The 20140-nt window shown below is 47.3% G+C and overlaps 2 protein-coding genes across 3 annotated transcripts in view; one reads left to right on the top strand and one right to left on the bottom strand.

The window, feature by feature from the left end:
* The window catches only part of LOC139346064 (oocyte zinc finger protein XlCOF6-like), a 341081-nt gene that overhangs the window by 25132 nt on the left and 295809 nt on the right, over positions 1–20140 (bottom strand). The gene's annotated exons all lie outside the window — the stretch shown is intronic.
* Positions 1835–18999, top strand: LOC139345734 (cell adhesion molecule CEACAM20). Of its 2 annotated transcripts, none has more exons than XM_070984535.1 (10): positions 1835–1924; positions 2251–2580; positions 5304–5467; positions 5849–5975; positions 7020–7298; positions 8545–8823; positions 9514–9768; positions 11141–11255; positions 17841–17884; positions 18886–18999. In XM_070984535.1, exons 1-9 carry the CDS (start codon positions 1885–1887, stop codon positions 17857–17859), a joined length of 1608 nt encoding a protein of 535 aa, XP_070840636.1. In that variant the 5' UTR covers positions 1835–1884; the 3' UTR covers positions 17860–17884; positions 18886–18999. The 2 variants fall into 2 exon arrangements, with proteins under 2 accessions (XP_070840636.1, XP_070840635.1); XM_070984534.1 differs by having other exon boundaries at positions 11138–11255.

The raw sequence follows: 20140 nt of genomic DNA, 5'->3' as shown, positions 1-20140 counted from the left end.
TGTGTGTGTGTGTGTGTGTGTGTGTGTGTGTGTGTGTGTGTGTGTGTGTGTGTGTGTGTGTGTGTGTGTGTGTGTGTGTGTGTGTGTGTGTGTGTGTGTGACTGAGTAACATGAATGAAGCTCTGGTTTCACAAAGTGACTGCAGCGTTTTATTTGCTACTTATCTTCTTGGCTAATCTTAGCTAAGTTCGGGACTAACTCGTCGCCATCGCGCCGGTTAACGTCGTTAACTGTCTATTACATGCCGCCACAATTAACGCACATTCTCCACGAGCGCGCTGGCTGGTTTCTGCTGAAGCCTGCGCTGAAGGAAAAGTTCCTCACAAGACGTGAAGGGCTCAAACGAATCCTCGACGCAGATTCTTTGGGGATTCGCTGTAATCGAGTTAGTCGAGGAATCGTTTCAGACAAAACAAAAGAAAGAAAACTCTCCACTCAGCGACGGCTCACGCATGTTCATGAGATTCTTTAAAAGTTCAAAAACACAAAGGCAAGCATTTACTGATGAAAACATCCTGTCATCGTCCATCTAAAAACACATTTCCTTTGACACAGACATCAATCCTTCCTGCGTCCTGTTCACCTTTACAGCATCAACAGGTGTTCGTCGACATCCGTGACGAAACATTTTGGCTCAGCAGAGGTGTGTATGAAACATCGGCACATGGCAGAAATATGGAGGTAAATGTCTTCAACTCTTTTTGTCTGAACATTTGGTGTCAATGATGTCTATCACTACACCGTGATGTTTTCACTAGTACACCTCATTCATTTCTCTGTGTTGCTGTGCAGAATAAAACGATTGAACTGGATCAAAAATGACCCCCCAGAACCAAACTATCCATCAGAATTATCTTTAGTCTTTTATACTTTATCTGTAAGTCAAAAACTCAGGACGTTTTTAATTTTAATCTTCAAACGCTTGAATTCAAAAGCAGCGTCACGCGTCACTTCCCCGGATGTCCACCGGGCGGCAGCAGTGTGTCACTGAAGAACACAACTGCACTTTGTGTCTGATCAACGTTTCAGATGATTGTGAAGAGTTTGTGAGTTTCTGTCAGAAAAAAGAGAAACTTCAAAAGTGTCCAGGTAACCAGGAACATGAATAATGCCATAGCTTGAAAAGCTGTTCTGAGAGGAACGAGCTGTTAGTGGACACGTGAGTTCATGCTGTTTATGAAATGTTTATAGGTAATTACTGCGTTATTAATGTGAAAAGACAGATTGCGTTTCTCCCACGTTGAGTTTATGACCCCTGACAGAACATTTAAGATGCTCACCAACTTCTTTTTTACCCTATTTGCTTGATTGGAAACTCTTCTCATCCACAACACTGCAGCTGTCCGACAGCTTCAGCTCCAGGTTACTTTGCAAATTAAGATATTAGAAAACAAACGGGCGATGTATAAAACAAACATGGTGCATTGTTACAGATTAAACCACCCAACAATTCAAATGTTGGCCGCTCATAAGGAGTTATCCTTCTAGAATAAATCATCTGAAAGCTCGGGGCCTTTTCTTGCGTCACGTTGGTGTGTTTTGTTTTGCTGTTGTGTTTTTGTGTGTTTACTGTGTATTGTATTGTTTACTTTACCTTCACTTGTTTAATCTTTGGAAAGACAGACTAAGTTAAACACGAACTTCACTGTGAGCTACGAGAATGCAAATGAGTCAATGATAATAAAAAAAGGCTCATACCACTGACGTGTGTGTGTGTGTGTGTGTGTGTGTGTGTGTGTGTGTGTGTGTGTGTGTGTGTGTGTGTGTGTCTGCACAGACAGGGGGAGTGTGTGTGCGCACCTTGTCTGGGTGTGTCCCTCTAAAAGCAGCAGGTACTGTCGCATTTCGTCTCCGTCTCTGCTGGAAAGACTTGAACCGTCCGGGATGGATCTGCTGTCGCTTCTCTTTCTGCTCTCTTTCGTCGGTAAGATGGAGGAAATGCTGTCTGAGTGAGGAAGCTGCTGGTCGATCTGCGGTTGCTTTAGATCATCTCTTTATTGTCGCTGCTCTTGCTGCTTTGCTGTCGTCGATCATTTCAAGCTGGTTGATAGAAATATTGTGCAGAGCAGGTCGAACACAAAGTTCTCCCTGAAGAAAGATGGTTGAATTGTACTTAATGTCTTTATGATCCCTGCAGACCTGTAATATTTCCTCAGTCTCGCCTCAGCTGCCTTTCCTTCCCTGTGCTACTTGCACACCTGCCCCCAGGTACGTCTTCTCCTGACTTGTGCCTCTTATTTCTGCCCTCAGGATCCTGTGCGGGCGACGTCATCCTGCCGGACGGTCCGGTGGATGAAATTTTGGGGAAAAATGTGACAATAAAGACCCTGGTTGACAAACCCAATTACGCCTTTATAGTCTGGGTTTTCAACGACGGCAAAGAGGAGGTTCATATCGCGACCGTGAGCGAAAAAGGGCTGAAAGTGAACGAACCTTACGCAGGAAGGGTGTCCATTAATCCGACCAACGGCTACCTGAGCCTGGGACCCCTGAAGGCGAGTGACAGCGGAGAGTACGGCATCAACATAATATCACCAGATGGAGCCACCAAAACCGGCATGATCGAGCTCCGGGTTCTGGGTGAGTCACCTCTACCTGCACAACACCTGTGATGCCGCGACGTTAGCTTTAGATTACATCAACATTGTGCGTTAACGTGTCGGAAAATAGTTTTCATGAAACATTTTGACGCCTGCAGAGTCTCTGAGAGGCAGTGGCGCTTTGAATGAGCTTTTACCAGCAGACACGGACAGGCCGTTTTCACTCTGTCACTGTGAACTGCTCTGTGCCCAGTCAGTCAGATCACATCCACAATCAGCTGCTCGCATTTCTTATTTCTGACGCGGTTTGGTGCAGCTCGAAGGTGGAAGTCACACCTGTGGAGCCATGGAGTGCAGGTATCCCTGCGCTGCCGCGGTCTTACATGAGCACGTCATGCGTCGCTTAGCAACCACACGGTGTAGCCACCGGTGAGGACTATATTCCTTGGCGGAGAGGAGAGGTAGTACATTTCTCATAGTTTTGTCTCAGTTTAAGCTCGTGTTGAACACCTGAGCTCTTCTCTACATCACAGCGCTTCTTCTGACGCGGTGCCTGGTGACAGCCTCAGCTGTTAGAGTGAAATCAATGAGCTCAGCAGCTCTGGTTCGTAACGAACAGCTTTTTCCTGTTCCAGGAGCTGAGACTTTACATCCTGATTTATCAGAAAAACAACAGAAAGAAGCAGAAAATCAGCAACTTCACACCCTCCTGCCTATGGGTGTGGCTCAGCTGGTGGAGGGAGAGAGAGAGAGAGAGAGAGAGAGAGAGAGAGTGTGTGTGTGTGTGTGTGTGTGTGTGTGTGTGTGTGTGTGTGCGTAGCAGAGTTTTCAGATTTCATGTCTGTTCAGTCTCAGTGTTCTCAGCAGCAGTTTCCATCAGACGAGCTCTGACAGACCCTCTGCTCACCTGCTGCAGCAGGCAGACGGCCGCAGTCCCCCTCTGTGCCGCAGTCCCCCTCTGGGCCGCAGACCGCCTCTGGGCCGCAGACCCCCTCTGGGCCGCAGACCGCCTCTGGGCCGCAGACCCCCTCTGGGCCGCAGACCGCCTCTGGGCCGCAGACCGCCTCTGGGCCGCAGACCGCCTCTGGGCCGCAGTTGTTGTTGTCTGAGGTTGATTTCAGTGTGAGCGTGTGTCACTTAGTCTTGAACGGACACCTCTTTAGCATGCTGTGTAACCTTTGTTGTGCTGCGTGATCAATCTTTTGAGCTGTCTGATCAGTAAAACAGTTCACAGCGTAGCTTTAAGGCCAGTCAGCCGTCAGGATCGACGGCTGGCGGCTGCAGCTCTCCTCGGCTCTCTGCAGTCAGTCCAGTCCAGCTTTCTGAATGTGAACGTCTCCAGTCAGGCTTGTGTCAACGACGTGACGTCAGTTTGAATCTTTATTTATGAAAGGATGTTTGGCAGTGGAGCGTGCATGCTTTTTTCCCAGCATGCCTTTTGACTCTCACACGTCGACAGGGACAAGCGCCTCTTGGTAAAGTGCAGTTTGGTTTACAGACTGCAGACTAAAGTAGACCCGAGGAAAACGGCCGCTGTGTGAAGCCGCAGGATGAACTGGCCGCGTGTTACTCTGCTGTCAGAACTGGTTACCACTCCCACCGTTTCCCAGCCGTCAATAAACAGCAGGCACATTGAGAAAAGGAGCTCCGGGATCACTGAGAACGAGTCCAGCAGGTCTGGTCGCTGCCATTTCTTTGAAATCTTCAGTCGCTCCATTCACATGTTGATTTTAGAGCACAATTACGATTGTGTGAGGAGAGAGTGGCCTCAGGCCAGCAGCTTGCTGAATTCTTCAGCTCCATGTTTAATCACGCTGACATTAACAGCTTATTTGTTGTAGGATTTCATTAACAAAACTCTTGGTCAGTTTAATCTCAATGGAAAAATCCGCCCTGAAGAAGTGGGAGAGCACAGCTGCTGTTTGTTAGTGTCAGAGTGTTCGCTCCTCCTGCTCTCTGCATGCAGACATTTATACATATATGTAGGTAGTATATGTACAGGCATGTGTTTCCACATCGTCAGAGCTGCAACGATTAGTCTATTAAGTGATTAGCAGATTGAAATAAGATAAATAGGCACGTATTTCGAAAGCTGATTTATCTTTAAAGTATTTTTTTATAACAAAAATGTCAAATATTTGATGGTGATGCTGCTTCTCCTCGTCTCTTGTTATAGTAGAGGCTGAGAGGCGATAAACGATGAACTGTGTCACCCCTCATTTACTCATTTACAGTAAAATAAGAGACTGCTTCTGGCATGAAGCAATAAAGGCTGGTTCAGAATAAAAGCTGGTTAAAAATGGAAAGAAATATCCACCAGCACAAAACACTGACACAGTAATTCTTCTACCGTCACCGTTGTTTGGATCTGCGTGAATCTCCTGGCAACAAAGCTCGACACTTCCTGCCAATATCTCACACTGCTGCTTTTATTATGAAACATCTGTGCAGGAAGTGTTTCACTGCCAGCTGCTGAATGGGGATTGGTTTTCACTGACAAACAGGAGCAGAGCAGAAAACTTAAATATGATGGGATGTACTTTTAAAAACACGCACAGCGTCACTAACGCGCCGCTAAATAAAGGTTTAGTGTCGTGAATTCACGGCCGTCTCAAATGTCTTGATGTGTTTTTTATCTGATGAGATGTCAGCATGTCTGTGGATGAGTCACAGCCTCCCTTTTCCTCTGATCACATTCAAATCACTTCACTCAACGGTTTTTCCTTTGTTCCTCATGCAAAGCGACCTGGTTTCTCCCCGCAGAGCCGGTGTCCAGCGTGGCCATCAAGTCCGACCTGCCCGAGGCCATCGAGCACAACAGCACCGTGGTCCTCACCTGCTCTGCCAAAGGCTCCTTCCTCAAGTTCGCCTGGATCAACGGCACCGCGCCCATCGTGGCCGACGGCAAGCGGCTCACGGTGAAAGATGTCAGTTTGCACTCGTTTTTAAACGACAGCGACATTCAGCCATCTGTCGCTCCTTTGCTCATTTTTAAAACTGAATTTATGCATCGAAATTCATCTAATCAAGGTCGAATTTTGTGATTCATAGTGAAAATTTTCATTCATTCATTGCACAACTCAAGCATTCATCTCTTTGTGTGTCCACTCAGTCTATGAATTTATTAATAATCAGTTAGATTTTGCATTAAGGTTCAAATCCACGTTTTCTTCTTATTTAATGGAAAAAGCCACCTTCAGTCATTTAGTTTGACTTACGACTGTCGAATGTGCGACAGCTCTGCTGCTCCGGTGAGAAAAACTGAATGTTTGCTTGTTAATAAGGAAACTCTGCGGCACCTTTCACAGGAGGAGTTGTCCAGCACGCTGACCATCGCAGGTGTTCTCAGGTCAGAACTGGCTGGTCCCATCTTCTGCACAGCTACCAACAAAATGGAGACAGAGAAGAGCGCCCCCTTCAACCTGACTGTCTACTGTGAGTACTGCACCTCCGCCCATGCAGGAAGTGACGTGTCCGGGCTGGAGCTAGCTGGTTAGCTAAGCAGGGATAGCTCAGACTGCTTCAGCAGAACGTTTAGTTAATAACGTCGTTATTTCTTCATTTGATGACTGGTTACTCTTTGCCCTGGGCGGTGCCAGAGTGCTGTCAGTCATTACTCCCACACCGCCCCCATGGCAGTTAGACACTTACCTGTTCTCCCATTCATTTGTTTACTCTGCAGTCTTGCATTGTTTGAGACTCTGTGTCTCACTGAATGAGCTCCACACCTGTTGGACACCAAAGGTCGGACATGAGTCAGTCACTGTCACTCCTCCGCTCCACAGCTGATCATTTGTCAGAAACAGGTTCGCTGATCATCTAACTCGCGTCGATGCCTGAGCTGCTGCTGTTATCACGGTGAACCTGCTCCGATTCCAGGTTTGCAGCCTTGTAGCTGTGTGACTCCTGTACTTCAGACTGTGCCGCTGCTGAAACCACACTGTGTACACAGCAGCCCGCACTTCCACTCCTTCCCCTCGACTAACCTGAAAGGCGGTGAAACCGCACCGACCGCTGGTTAAGCCTGTTATTAATTAATCAAAACCTTTCTGCTGCGGCTCGGTAAGGTCTCATGTGGTCTGGCTTTATGTAAAGTTTGGCAAATTTGACTCATATTTGAAGACAGTGAGCCGCAGCGACATGAAGGTGCATGAAATCACAATGAAATGCAGTTTTATATTTTGATCCTTCAGAAGGTTTTTACGGACTTTAAAAAAGAGTTTATTTGTTGATCAGAACAAAAGTACATGAAATTAATTAGGAAGCCAACATTCAGGCAAATATAAGCTTGTGCATTGAACTCAGTATCAGCAGATACTCAGTATTTTAAAACACTTGATGACCTCTAATGAGAAGCTCTGGTGTAGTTAAAGCAGAAACCAGCAAACGTTCATCCATGTGGACTGAAGTAGACAGCTGATGAAGGTATCTGACCATCAGCACCACCTCTCACTTCCCTTTCCACGTGTCGCTCCACAGACGGACCAGATGAAGTCGCCATCACTCCTCTGAACCCTCCCAAGGTCGTCAGAGCCAAGTCCAACTTCAACCTGTCCTGTTCAGTCACCTCCAGCCCGGCCGCCACCTTCACCTGGTACCACGGGCAGCAGATGATGGAGATCGCCGGTCCCGTCCTGACCCTGGAAATCATCGAAAAGCATGGATTAGGAAAGACTGAGGAACAGTACACCTGCAGGGCCAATAACGAGAAAACCCTGCGCACCGTCTCGTCTCCTGCTGTTTCCTTCTCTGTGATGGGTGAGTTAAACTCCCGACTCCTCATTTGAAGTTAAAAACTCAAGTTCCCCTCAGCCTCAGCTGTACTTTGTGTTTCCTGCTAAAAAGCAAATGTTAGCATGCTAACATGCTAAACTAAGGTGGTGAACATGGTAAACGTGACACCGAGCATTCAGAATGAGGCAGAAGTTCACTGGAACCTTTTCTTCTCTGTCACATTTTGACCCGCAGCAGCAGATGCACGGCGGCTTTTACCTGTGAGGTGTTGAAACGTTGTGAAACACACAGGGAACGGCCCGCCGGCCTGCACGCTCTGTAATTACTGCCAAGACATTTTTGCCTTGTTTTCGGAGGAGGCTGTTTTAAAGCTGTGTGAGTGTGTGTGTCAGAGTGTGTGAATGTGAAACCTGCTGGGTCGGAGGATGGTCTTACACTATGCCCTGAAGAGTTTCTGTGTTTTCACTCTGCATGCTAACCGACAGGAGGAGGAGGAGGAGGAGGAGGAGGAGGAGGAGCTTGCATGAAAAAGAAATGACATGAATATTTTATTTGGTGACTGTGAGTCAGAATGAAACAGCAGAGTGAAGCTGAAAGTATGAGAGAATAAATGGGGGGGTTGGGGGGGGTCATTGGGAATCACTGTGTTAAAGGTGGTTCAGCATTAAAACAACGAATCGCTGTGTGAGCAGATGAAATAACGCCCAGGAAACGCTGCAGAGGACACAGGATTTTACAACTCCAGAAAGTTTTCGTGGTGACAGAAAAGTGATCTACCAGGAATGTACATTTCCACACGTTTGATTGGCCAGAGCCGCACCTCTCTGGGTGACATCACATGGCTTTGTGTCGAGCCAGGTTCAACCCTGCTACGTTTTGTGGGTGGAGGTCAGCTTCCTGGTCTTGATTAGTCCTCCTCAGCCTGTGGTGTGTAATGTCTTCTGTGGCTCTGGAGGACGAGCTTTGTCATCATAACCCTGATGACATCATAGTGATGTCATCAGGGTTACCTCATCTTGGAGACTACAAGATTATAACACAGTCTGTGATATAACTGGAGGTGTGGAACGACACTGGTGTTTACAGGCAAGGAGGCTCTACCTAACAACTCTGCCCATTTGCATGATGGGACATGTAGGATCCAGTGTTTCTGACCTGCAGTAGGGACTGAATGTCACAACGTCTTGGACTCAGTTTTGTACTTTCACCTATTGAAGTATATATATAATGGAATCGAAATAAAATCTCTCTCTTGCATCAATGTTTGCAGACGCCATCTCAGGTGTTACAATCACCGGTCCGACCGCAGTCCTCCTCGCCGGCAACAGCTCAGCCAACATCAGCTGCCAGGCCACGTCCGGCATCGTGAACACCGTGACCTGGCTGAAAGACGGCAAGGCTCTGCCCGCCAACGCCCGCCTGGTGTTCGCCAACGACAAGAGCTCCCTGAGCATCAACCCGGTGCAGAAGGAGGACAACGGACAGTACACCTGTCAGCTTGGCAACCCCGTCAACCAAGAGCAAGCCTCCTACAAGATGGTGGTCAACTGTACGTGCTTGTTTGGCTAAGAACACGTGGTGATGATGCAGCCGTGATGTCAGGTTTTACGGTTTTACAACCTCAATTCCAAAAAAGTCTGAACGCCGCATAAAACATAAGTGAGACCTGAATCAGTCATTTCTAAACAAACTGTGTTCACTGACATCAGTTTCCTGAAGTGTCTCTGAGTTCATGTGTTCATCTCTTCATCCTTCATGTGTTCACAAAGTGGTGAACTTGCTCCATCCTCTATGAACGACTGATTCATACCCAATCATGATCCTCTCACCTGTCACCACTCAGCCTGTTCACCTGTGGAATGATCCAAACAGGTGTTTCTGGAGCGTTCAGCATCTTTCAGTCTGTGAAACGTGTCGCTGCGTCAGATTCACGATAAGCAGATATTTAACTGAGTTTCTGTCAGAAAGGATTAGCACGTTATCACTTTCTGTTTTATTTCTGTTTTACACAGCGTCCGAGGAACATTACCTCCAACTGCCCGCTACGAATAAATGTCCATAAATCTGCTTATGGCAAAAAAACAAAAACAAATCAAAGTAATCAAGTTGTATGAATATCCACGTGTACTAATTCAGTATGTGTAGTATACAGTCAGGAGTGCAGTACTCTGAAAAACCTTATTTCTTTTACTCTTAAACCCAAAAAATGAACCATGTTTTCTCTCCGTTTTGTCCTCAGACGGTCCTGAACCAGTGACGGTGTCAGGCAACAACGCCGTAGAGGTCAACGATGAAGTGACACTCACGTGCTCCGCCGACTCCGTCCCTCCCGCCAACTTCACCTGGAAGTTTAACCAAACGGTGACTGATGTCAAAACGGCCACGTATACCATCCCGAAGGCCGTTTACAAAAACAGTGGAATGTACACGTGCGAGGCGTACAACGCCATTACTGGCAAGACCACCATGCTAACCCACACCCTCTCCGTCAAAGGTAAGATCCACGTCTGTAGACCGGAGTTTGATTTGTGAAGGAACAAACCAGTTGCCACCAGTATCAACAGACACCAGCTGGCCAGTTACTGCAGGAATAGCTTCAATGTTTTTCTTTTGAAGATATTTTTGAGGCATATTTTGCCTTTGGAAAGTGAGGTGAAGAGGCAGACAGGAAGTGGGGGGCGAAGGAGAGGCATGACATGCAACAAGAGTCGCCAGTTGGAGTCAAACTGACGACATTACAGTCAAGGCCTGTTAGCATGTTACCAATCAGGACAAAGCACAGATGAGTTGTTCGTTATCTCACCTCTCAGCGAGACTTTAAAGCGTGAATTCCTGTCAGGCTCAGGTGTAGTTTAGATTATTGCTAATGTTAGCATGCTGAAAACCTAATGTTGCATGCTAGCTGTTGGTTGTGTGCGAGGTAAATAACTGCAGGCATTTTAACCTGCTGATGATAGCAGTCAACTTAAAGCACGGCCGAGTCTGACAAAGTCCTGACAGATGAAAACTTGGGTCAAGTTTTGACTTTGTAGAGTCTTAAATATAAAAGTTAAACCCTTTTGACTAAGCTAACAGGCACAAATTCATGACAGGAAACCTCCATAAATAAATGGCATAGTTCGGCTCAGCTGCTTTTGAGATTATTCCTAATGCTAGCATGCTAATATGCTAAATGGTACATGTATGTTAACATCCAATAGCTGTTAACTGATATGTTAACATGTTGTCATGCTAACGTTAGGTCTGAGCCTAACATGCTGACAATAAGATGAAAAGATAAAACTTTCTGATTTCAGGCGGTGACACGTTTTTAGCTAGCAGACCTCTGCTTGTCCAACACTGTTGATAAGGAAATCTTTGATTTGATCAGTAAATTATGAGGAAAACATGTGCTAGTAGGACATTTTACAGTGTATGAATAAATGAGTTATTTCTGCTTTTTGAACAAAAGAGTTGAGGCTAATTTTCAGTTTCTGTGATTGGGTTTTGTTTTTTGGCGAGTCGAAGTGGCAGCGTAGCCGTCCTGCTTTTCCTCTCGTGTTTTAACATTGGAAAGTCTTAAAATGATACCGACGTGACGTGGGGATGTGCAGGATCAGATCACTCCCACTTCAGTTGCTCATCCAGCTGCCACCTATCAGTCCGTGTGAGTCATGTGTTAACTTCCTCTCTGTGGTTTCAGAGTTTCCGTTAATCAGCTACCTCACAGTGGACACAGTAAATGTTTTGGCAATAACTTTCAAAAACTGTTGATTTACAGACATTTGCCTGAATGTCAAAATGTTTCCCAGATGATCATGACTTTGAATTAAAGATGAATTCTCAGAGATTTCAGCATCATAAATGTTCTTTTTGCTTTCTAGAAGAAGGGGCTTTGGATCCAGATCTCTCAGACGGAGCCATCGCTGGAATCGTTATCGCCGTCCTGGTCGCCCTCGCTGCTGCCATCGGCTTAATCGTGTACTGCAGACAGAAAGTACCGTGAGTACTCAGTTCTTCTAACGTGTTGATCTGGGCTTGCAGTCGGGGCTGTGACTGGTGACGGGCATTGATCTGCTGGATCCCAGAACACAATGACAGGTCAGGTTTTGGCGTGCAGGGAAGCGTCTCAGTTTGGGCTGTAGGCTGGTCTCCATGTGGGGTCTTGGCTGAAAGACGCAGGACGCAGAAAAGCCAATAAAATGTAGATTAGATTCAGTGTGTTCAAAGCAAAAGTCTGCTGTCTGAAGAGCTTCTGTTTCTGAATGTTTCACACAGAAAACAGACTCTCCTGGAGGACGTTCATGACAGATTTGTTGTGCGATTTCGCCGGTTTTGCGTCGTGTTGATGTATTTGTGTCGTGATCAGCTGATGTGCAGGAGCCGCGCTCACTGCTGAGAGCCAGAGTGAACACTGCTCCAGGTTGTAGATGCGTATGCGTTGGTGCATATTTGAGGTAAATAATGACAGCAGGAGTCAATGCGAGAGGAAGTGGAGTGATTTCCTTTGTCAAATGTGTGTTTGTGGTTGTTTGTTTGTGAGCACACTACATGGCCAAAAGTATATGGACGCTCCGTGTCAGGTTTCCCTTCATTGGAACCATGAAACTTAGCCCAGCCCAGGAAAAAGGACTGTGGAGTGTCCACATACTTCTGTCCAAGTCTTTTTCTGTCCTCTGTCTCACTTTGCGTTTCGTCCCTGAAACAAAACGTTTCATCACTGCTGTTTTCTCATGACTTCATGCTTCAGCGTTCAAATGTCTATCTGTGCAGATACGGATATGTGTGTGTTATCTGACCCTCTTTGTTTAGTCTGCGTGTGTGTGTGCGTGTGTGTGTGTCTGTAGCATATCTGCCATGTTGTGTGTCTGTATGTATCTCAGCCATGTCTGCCACTTCATGACCTTGTAGGAAATTCTTTTCATTCCTCTCAGGCCTTGACGTCTTGCAACATGTTGGACTAATGTACACACACACACACACACACACACACACACACACACACACACACACACACACACACTCACACACACACGGCGGCCACACCCTTCAGCTCTGCTGCAGCAGTAACTCCTCTCTTGGCACCGTCGTTTTCAGCGCGTCCACCTTCTTGTTGTGTTGAAACGTCTCCAAACAGAATCTCACGTCACTTTGACTTCAGGTCGTTTTTCTGCCTCAGAGACAATATTCACGACAAGCCCTTGACTCGGCTTCGCGTTGGACACAGGCTGAGCTCACGTTTCATCCCTGCACGGCAGAGCTTCTCACTTTAAGGTGCGGCTTCAAAATAAGACAAAGACCTCGTCGGCGGGGACGGACAGACCCGTCTCACGTGCTCCGTTCAGTCGTCGTCTGCGATCTTCATCAGCAGATGCTCCAGGTGTCGTGAAAGCGTAGATGTGCTCAGGTGTGCTCAGCATCAACTCCTTTGAGTCCCTTCTCTAATCTCCACTCGCGTATCGTGTGGATATTATAGATTATATTCAGTGTGACAGTAACAGAGCAGAGCAGCAGGAAGTGGACTCTCAATGAATCCTGAGCAGACTGTTTCCTCAGAGACCAGTTTTCCAAACTCTGCCGTCAGTCAGGCAAAGCGCTGATGGCGCCGGATGATCACCAGATGCCACGGGGTGATCAGGTGTCAGGTGGAAGCGCTGCTCGGCTGTAGAGCACCTTCCCGGGGGCCCGGGGCCTCAGGATGATTGACGCGTCCGTCCCTCAGTCGTTTTAACTTCAGGAGGCGTTGGCACTGACGACAGGAAGCCTTTGTGCTGCAGGGGGCCTCCATGCCGGTGTTGGTGGAGGTCTGGGCGACAGTTTGGGATTCATTTTGGATATTTACAGCACGTTGGATGCAGAGATAATCATGGCGTCTACCTTAACAGTAACATCCACCTTAACAGTAACACAACATGGTGGAGGTGTGAAGGAAAGCCACTGAAGGCGCCGACAGCAGCGTTAAAGACACAGGACGAAAGGCTGAGCGTCCGTTAGCCACAGCGAGCGTGCAGAAAGATAACTCTGTGCTCTGAGGGGGTTTACGTTGCACCACGTCCTGTTGATTGCTTTGTCTGAACCGAGCCACACACCCGTCAGCAGCGATTTGGGGTTTAGCGTCTTGCTCAAGGACGCTTGAACCGCCAGCCATCAAAGAACGACTGATGGATTATTTTTTCGTAACTGTGTAGATCAAAGTAGATTATGCTCTTTACATCGTAGCCACCTTAATTTATCTTGTCTGTTCATTGTTTAGGGTGTGTGTGTGAATGTGTCTGCGCTGCGCTCATCACTCATTAATGGTGTAACAGGAAGGAGAAGCTCATCCGAAAGCCTTCTCTTAAAAAACACGTCTTTTAAAGAAAAATGACCTCACTGCACAACAATGTCCTTGTCCTGAAGGTCTCAGACTGGAACCGGTTCCCTGCAGGATATAATAACACACACACCTGCTGTATGGGGGCATGAGAGGGGGGCACCGAGGGACTCGGAAAGATCCCGTCCTCTGATAATCAGGCAGGATCCCGTATGAACTTTCAGTGAAGAGCAGGAATTAGCAGATTCAGCAGCGGCTGCAGGTGCAGACAGAAAGCCTCGTGTTGTAAAACCACCTTAAAACCACCTGCTCCAAACATGCCCACGTCTGAGGGCCTTGTGCAACCCCCCTCAGGATTTAACTGATTTAAAGACGACGAGCGAGCAGTGAGGAAACACACTGATTGATCAAGTTTCTGTGTGGGAGAAGCTTGAAGAGGAAGCAGATCCTCACGTCTGCAGCTCTGCTCCCAGTTTACCTTCAGTTTCCCATTGTACACCCCCCCCCCCCCCCCGACACACACACACACACACCCAGCCCCCCCTCGTTGAACCTGGCCTTGTCACGCAGGATTAAGTCAGTCTGTGTGAGTTTCGGTATTTTGAGAACACAGTCCGACTGCATTCCGTCACATCTGCTGTCAGTCACCGGCAGGCTCCGCCTCCGGCTCAGTGATAGGACGGAGGGTGTTTCCATAGCAGGAAGTGTGTGTAGCTATTTGCGTTTTGGATTTGCCTGTTTCCTCAGTCTTCATTCAGTAAATGCAGCTCAGGTGTCACCAAGTCCTGCCAGGTAACAGGCGGTTGTACAGGTGGAGATGGTGGTGGTCTCCGTCAGGTGGTGGTCTCCGTCAGGTGGTGGTCTCCGTCAGGTGGTGGTCTGACTCTGGGTTGAAGGCTGCGTCCTCTGACTGAACTCAGAGTTGATGAAAATGTTAATGTGAGTCTCCTCCAGTCCTTCGTTTTGACTGGTGGACTTGCTTTGCCCTGGGTGTCACCTGTCAGGCCGTCCTGCCTTATTATTGGCTGGCGTTCAGCGTCAGGTGTATCATTAGCATAAGTTGCTAAGCCAATGGTTGCTCAGCCTTTGTTTTTGGTGTCAGGCAGCCTGTGGCCCAGCAGACGCTTTGACTGTTAGACTTTTGCTTGTTTGGGGGGGAGGGGGGGGGTTTGGGGGGGGGGGGGGGGGGGGTCAGGCTGCTCCTCTTCCTCCTCCATCACGTTTCAGAGTTCCTGCATTTATACATAAAGCTCAAACTCTGAGTTTGATCTTGAAGGAAACGTGACAAACGTCCTGACTTCACCCTGTAATTTACTGCTGTGGTTTCTTTGTAATCTGATAAAAGCTTCGTTTTGGATAATTACAGAGAACTCAGGATGCACTTTTTCAGACCAGGTACAAGTACTTACATTTGGGTACTTGCAGATACCAAGTATTGATACAAGTACTTGCCAACACACACACACACACACACACACACACACATACACACTTGGGGAGTGCAGGTGTCGTGCAGTCGAGCAGTGAAGCTTCTCCGTCGTAGGTTTGATGCCGTGGTCGTCATGATGACGTGTTATGAGCACGACTGGTCTCCTTTCCTGTTTCCTGCTGTTAGCATTAGCTTTTAGTTCTGCATCACTGATCCTAAAATATCTGCAAGCTGCTGACACTGATCCTCCTCCTCTTCCTCCTCCTCCTCCTCCTCCTCCTCCTCCTCCTCCTCCGCCTCCTCCTCCTCTTCCTCCTCCTCCTCCTCCTCCTCCTCCTCCTCCTCCTCCCTGCTCGGCTGGTTGAATCTGAGACGTTCTATGAGTACGATCAGAGTTCTGAGCACGGTGTCAGACCTGATACCTGACACTGGTGCATCCCACAGGAAGCTGCTGAGTGTAACGTGGCTGCTGGATACATCTCTATTGTTGGTGCAACCACCTGGAGTTTCCAGTTTCTCATGTTGTTTGGGTCTTTTAAAACCAGTTAAATGAACTGGGAAAGGCTTCGGGTGCTCAGACCAGTCAGTTCCACCTGCTGTGATTCACAGTCCTCCCTCTGTCTGCTCCTGTTGATGCTGCTTAGAAAAACAGGCTGCCGACTGGGAAAACCCGTTCACGTCACGCCCCTCGCTCGTAATTACACGTTGGATATTTAGGAATTTTTCTGCAGGCTCTTCATCCTCCACCGTCTTCATCAGCTCGAGACACATCAGAGACGCTTCCGTCCACAGCAGCGCAGGCACATCTGCTTTTTACATCTTTGAAATGAAAATATTTCAGACATGCAGGAACAGCAACCAAAAGCCGTTTCCCCATAGACCCCCATTATAACAGACCACTGTAAAACTGTTGACACCTGAAACAAAAAAGGTTCATTAATCCTCTTTGTGTCATTCATTTTGAATCTTTATGGTCTAGAACGGCGTGATGGCATCCAGCTGTGTGCGCCGTTAGCTTCGCGTTAGCTTGGAGTGGCTTCAGCAGACGCAGTCAGCAGACGCAGTCAGCAGACGCAGTCAGCAGACGATGAAGCGACTGCACAAATTAGTCTAGTGTTCATTTACAGGTGAAGCCGTTCACCTGGTTTCAGCTGCTCACTTTCAGACAGAAGAAAAAACGATCCGGATATTTTTCTTTCTGCTGAATGTCTCCGGTGACCTCTGGCCTCGGCTGCGTACCTGAGAATGAACCGACCTTTGTTTCCTCGCGGAGGTCTTTGTTTGCTTAACGTGGGCGAGGCCTGTGATACGGAGAATGGCAGGAATGTCACTGTCATGTCTGCACTCGTCTTCCTCGGCTCGCGCTGGTGTCGCTGCTCCGCTCTCGTCCATCTCAAGTTTGATCTGCTTTCATTTCTCTCTGGTTTCCCACATCATCGAGCCACAGGACTTCCTCTTTCCTCCGTTAGCTCAGCTCTTCCTGTCGCTCGTCTTCACTCTTTTCGTGCTGTGACGTTGCAGCGAACAGGTGCTGAAAGTCCATTTGTTCTTTTCAGAGGAGAAAAGTTTAAAGAGTCAATGAAACGCTTCACAGAAGCTGAACGAGGGACAGAAGAGGCGTCTCCAGTGTCTCCAAATAAAAGGCCGAAGGCTAAAAAAATCTCATCCGCTAATGAGAAGAGGAAGACTATGAATTCATTCGAACTTCACCGATGAAGAGTTGATGTCATCAGTAATAAAACACACCTTTGTTCAGTTTCACACACTCAGCAGTTTTGCAGCTGTACTGTAGTTGATGGAGGCTGATGAGGACAAACTTTATGGTCTGTTACTGTTTGTGTTGATGATCGTTCATCCCGCCGACACTCGCGCTACTTTAAATACTCTGTTTTAGCCACTTTGCTCATTTGAAATGAGCAAACTGACTCTCGTTGATTGATTGCCGTTGAGGATTTTCTGCTTTTCTCGGTTTAATTTCAGCGTAAACTTTCCAGGTTTCTAATTGGCAGATTAATAAAGACAATGAAGAGTCAAACATGGCAGCTCCCGCTGAGTCCTCCTCGAGCGGCGGCGGCGACTCGGTCACCTCTGAGGTGTTTGTTTCTCTGCCGCTGTGCAAACTCTCCTGTTCTGGAGTCGGCCGGCAGCTGAAGGTCAAAGTTCACCCTGCTGCGGCTTCCATTCTCGCTGCGAGTGTTTGTCTGCCTCTTATCAGCAGCCCAGAAGTGTATCCCAGTCTCTGCGATAAGATTCACTGACTCAACAAAAAGGTATTTTTACAGTCGCCTGCTGATGTTTACTTTGCGGTCGCTCCCTGAAAGCTCGGCGAAGGTTTCACGAAGAGGAAACACAAACATGGCGAGCAGGTCAAACATTCGCTCGATCGGTCTCGATTCAGGTCGTTGAATATCAGCGACGACTTCCCTCAGTCCTAACGACGGCCATCATTTCATCATTTCATATCAATGTCATTGATCTCGACACGGCCTGATGTGCCCTCACACAGTCTGAACAACAAACAAACAAACATACAGAAAACACACGAGTGATGGACGACGTCTCAGACGCAGCAGCTTCTTCTTCTTTGGGCTTTTTAATCGTTCAGCTTTTAGCTCCGCCTTCACCTTCTTCCTCTGTGGTTTTAACATCCAGACTGAGGCTCTGCGTAGACTTATTATTTGTTCACTTCCTGCTTCAGTGTTCAAATCTACCAATCAGAGTCTGTGTATCTTCAAACCAGCCAATCACAGAAGGAAGTGAAGTGAAGAAATGTGAAGTTGATCAGGATCAGTTCTGCTGATGGAGTCGAGGCTTTAACTTCAACACGTCTGTTCTGTGCTTTCAGGGTCGAGTCGCCGTACTAAAGAAGGTCCTTCACACTGCTGCTGAGTAAGTCTGAGACACACGCACACACACACACGCACACACACCATCAACGACACACTGCTGTAAAACACACACATTTTAGCATCAGTGATTCATCTCACACCTGTTTCTGTGAGTAAATGAATGAATGAGGATGAATGAACATCTGATCAGCAACAGGCAAATAAAACCTGTGTGTGTGTGTGTGTGTGTGTGTGTGTGTGTGTGTGTGTGTTGAAACAGTAATTAACATGGCTGCCTCCACTTGGCCAAGTAAACCAAGCCTTTCAGGTGTGTGTGTGTTTAAGCATCTTTATGGCTTATTTGTGTGTGTGTGTGTGTGTGTGTGTGTGTGTGTGTGTGTGCGTGCGTGTGTGTGTGTGTGTGTGTGTGCGTGCGTGCGTTCGTGTGCGTGCGTTCGTGTGTGTGTGTGTGCGTGCGTGCGTGCGTGCGTGTGCGTGCGTGTGTGTGTGTGTGCGTGCGTGCGTGTGCGTGTGTGTGTGTGTGAGGCTGTTGGACTCTCAGGCCGTCCGTGTGTCTGAGCCCTGCGGCCTCGTTGAGCGTCTACCTGCGGCTCTCCAGCTGTTTTTGGGGAAACGTGTGTTTTTCTCTGATCTGCTGTCACATGATGACAGACGGCTGACGAGTCGACAGAAGCCGCTAACGTGTTGAACGTAACATGAACCTGAGCGGAGAACGCGCTAAGATAAGGAGACACATCACACCTGAAAAATAAAAAGCTGACAGGTGACGAATCAGAACAACACTGAGCGCAGGAAGTCACCAAGTGGTGTGTGTGTTCAGAGAGGAGACTGACGTGAGATGAGATAAGATAAGATAAGATAAGATAAGGTAAGGTAAGAACAAATAGAGTAAAGTCAGGTTCTGTGTGTGTGTGTGTGTGTGTGTGTGTGTGTGTGTGTGTGTGTGTGTGTGTGTGTGTGTGTGTGTGTGTGTGTGTCAGGCTGATAAAAGGAGGCGGAGCAGGGAGGAGGCGTCCTGTTAACGAGTTATTCTCTCTTTAGGAGACGCCGGCCCAAACATCCGACCATTTTGTTTCCCATGATGCATCTGTGCAGCTGGGAGGAGTGTCCTGTTGGATCCAGCTGGTTTCCTGTGAAGCCCTCGTCCAAACCAGCCCCCCCCCCCCCCTTTTTGTTTTTTTGATGGATGGATTTTGTCTTTGGATGATGAGTAGCTGGAATCTTCACCGTTATTCAGATTTTCTACTTCATTTTTTTTAGCCTTTTTCATCGTCATCTTCGTCGCCTCCTCTCCTCTTTTCCTCCACCTGCTGTTGACGGACGTCCTCCGTCACCTCTCGTCTGCTCCGCTGCCTCCAAAAACACCAAGAAACTGCCATCAGAGACGTTTGCTGGACTGAACTGACGGATTCGATGAGTGATTCACTTTATCCTGCAGGAACCCTGAGGAGGAAACACACACACCCACACACACACACACACACACACACACACACACACACACACACACACACACACACACACACGCACACACACACACACACACACACACTGGAGGCCACACACGTCGACCTTCAGGACTCTGCGTAAAAACGAAATCTGATAAAGTTTCTGTGGTTTGATTTATCTCACTGTCTGTGCCAGGCGGGTGGAGTTTATCTGCTGGAGGACGCTTTAAGTGCAGGACGGTCTGAACGGGAACTTTTCGAGGCTTCTCAGCGCTCGACAGTGTGATGGGAGGCGCTTTGATCCAGTTACCTCAGTGTCTGCGGCGCAGAAACATGTCGTCCGATGAGATTTTTCTTTTACTACGAAACTTTATGAGCGTTCCTCTCGTTTCTCTGCCGTCCTGTCCTGCTGCTCTCCTCCATGTTTCTGTTGTTCTTTAACAATATTGGACGAATGATCGACTCGCTGAGCTTCAAACATCTCAACGACTAATCAAAGGTCGTTTCTGATTCGTTACTTCGATACAGCGCCAGAGGATGTTCCAATGTAACAGCTTCAATCGTAAAAACTTTATTTAAACAGGCCAAAAGTGCTTCATGAAACGAACATAACTAAAAGTATTAAACTAAATGAAAACAATTAGTATGAAAAATAAGAAATAAAGCGTTTTATTTATATTTTTCTACATACTCGTTTTCTGGGAAGATTTAGATTTAAAAATGAAAATTAGTACACAAGCACATAAAATCAAACAAAAAGGTGATTTTTAGAGATTTCTTGAAAGTACTGAGATGAGCAATAATTAAATGCATCAGGAACAGCTGAATATTTATTATTTATAGAAGGC

This window comes from Chaetodon trifascialis, chromosome 17 (genome assembly GCF_039877785.1).
Source record: "Chaetodon trifascialis isolate fChaTrf1 chromosome 17, fChaTrf1.hap1, whole genome shotgun sequence".
Lineage (NCBI taxonomy): Eukaryota > Metazoa > Chordata > Actinopteri > Chaetodontiformes > Chaetodontidae > Chaetodon > Chaetodon trifascialis.
Note: the sequence above shows the minus strand (reverse complement) of the source record. Positions and strands in the feature narration are given on the sequence as shown.

What these genes read in the sequence shown, in the direction of transcription:
- LOC139345734 (XM_070984534.1), top strand. Translation starts at nt 1,885, where the DNA reads ATGGATCTGCTGTCGCTTCTCTTTCTGCTCTCTTTCGTCG. An exon ending in GATCGAGCTCCGGGTTCTGG is followed by an intron (nt 2,581 to 5,303) that starts GTGAGTCACCTC and finishes TTCTCCCCGCAG; the next exon opens with AGCCGGTGTCCAGCGTGGCC. An exon ending in CTACAAGATGGTGGTCAACT is followed by an intron (nt 8,824 to 9,513) that starts GTACGTGCTTGT and finishes TTTTGTCCTCAG; the next exon opens with ACGGTCCTGAACCAGTGACG.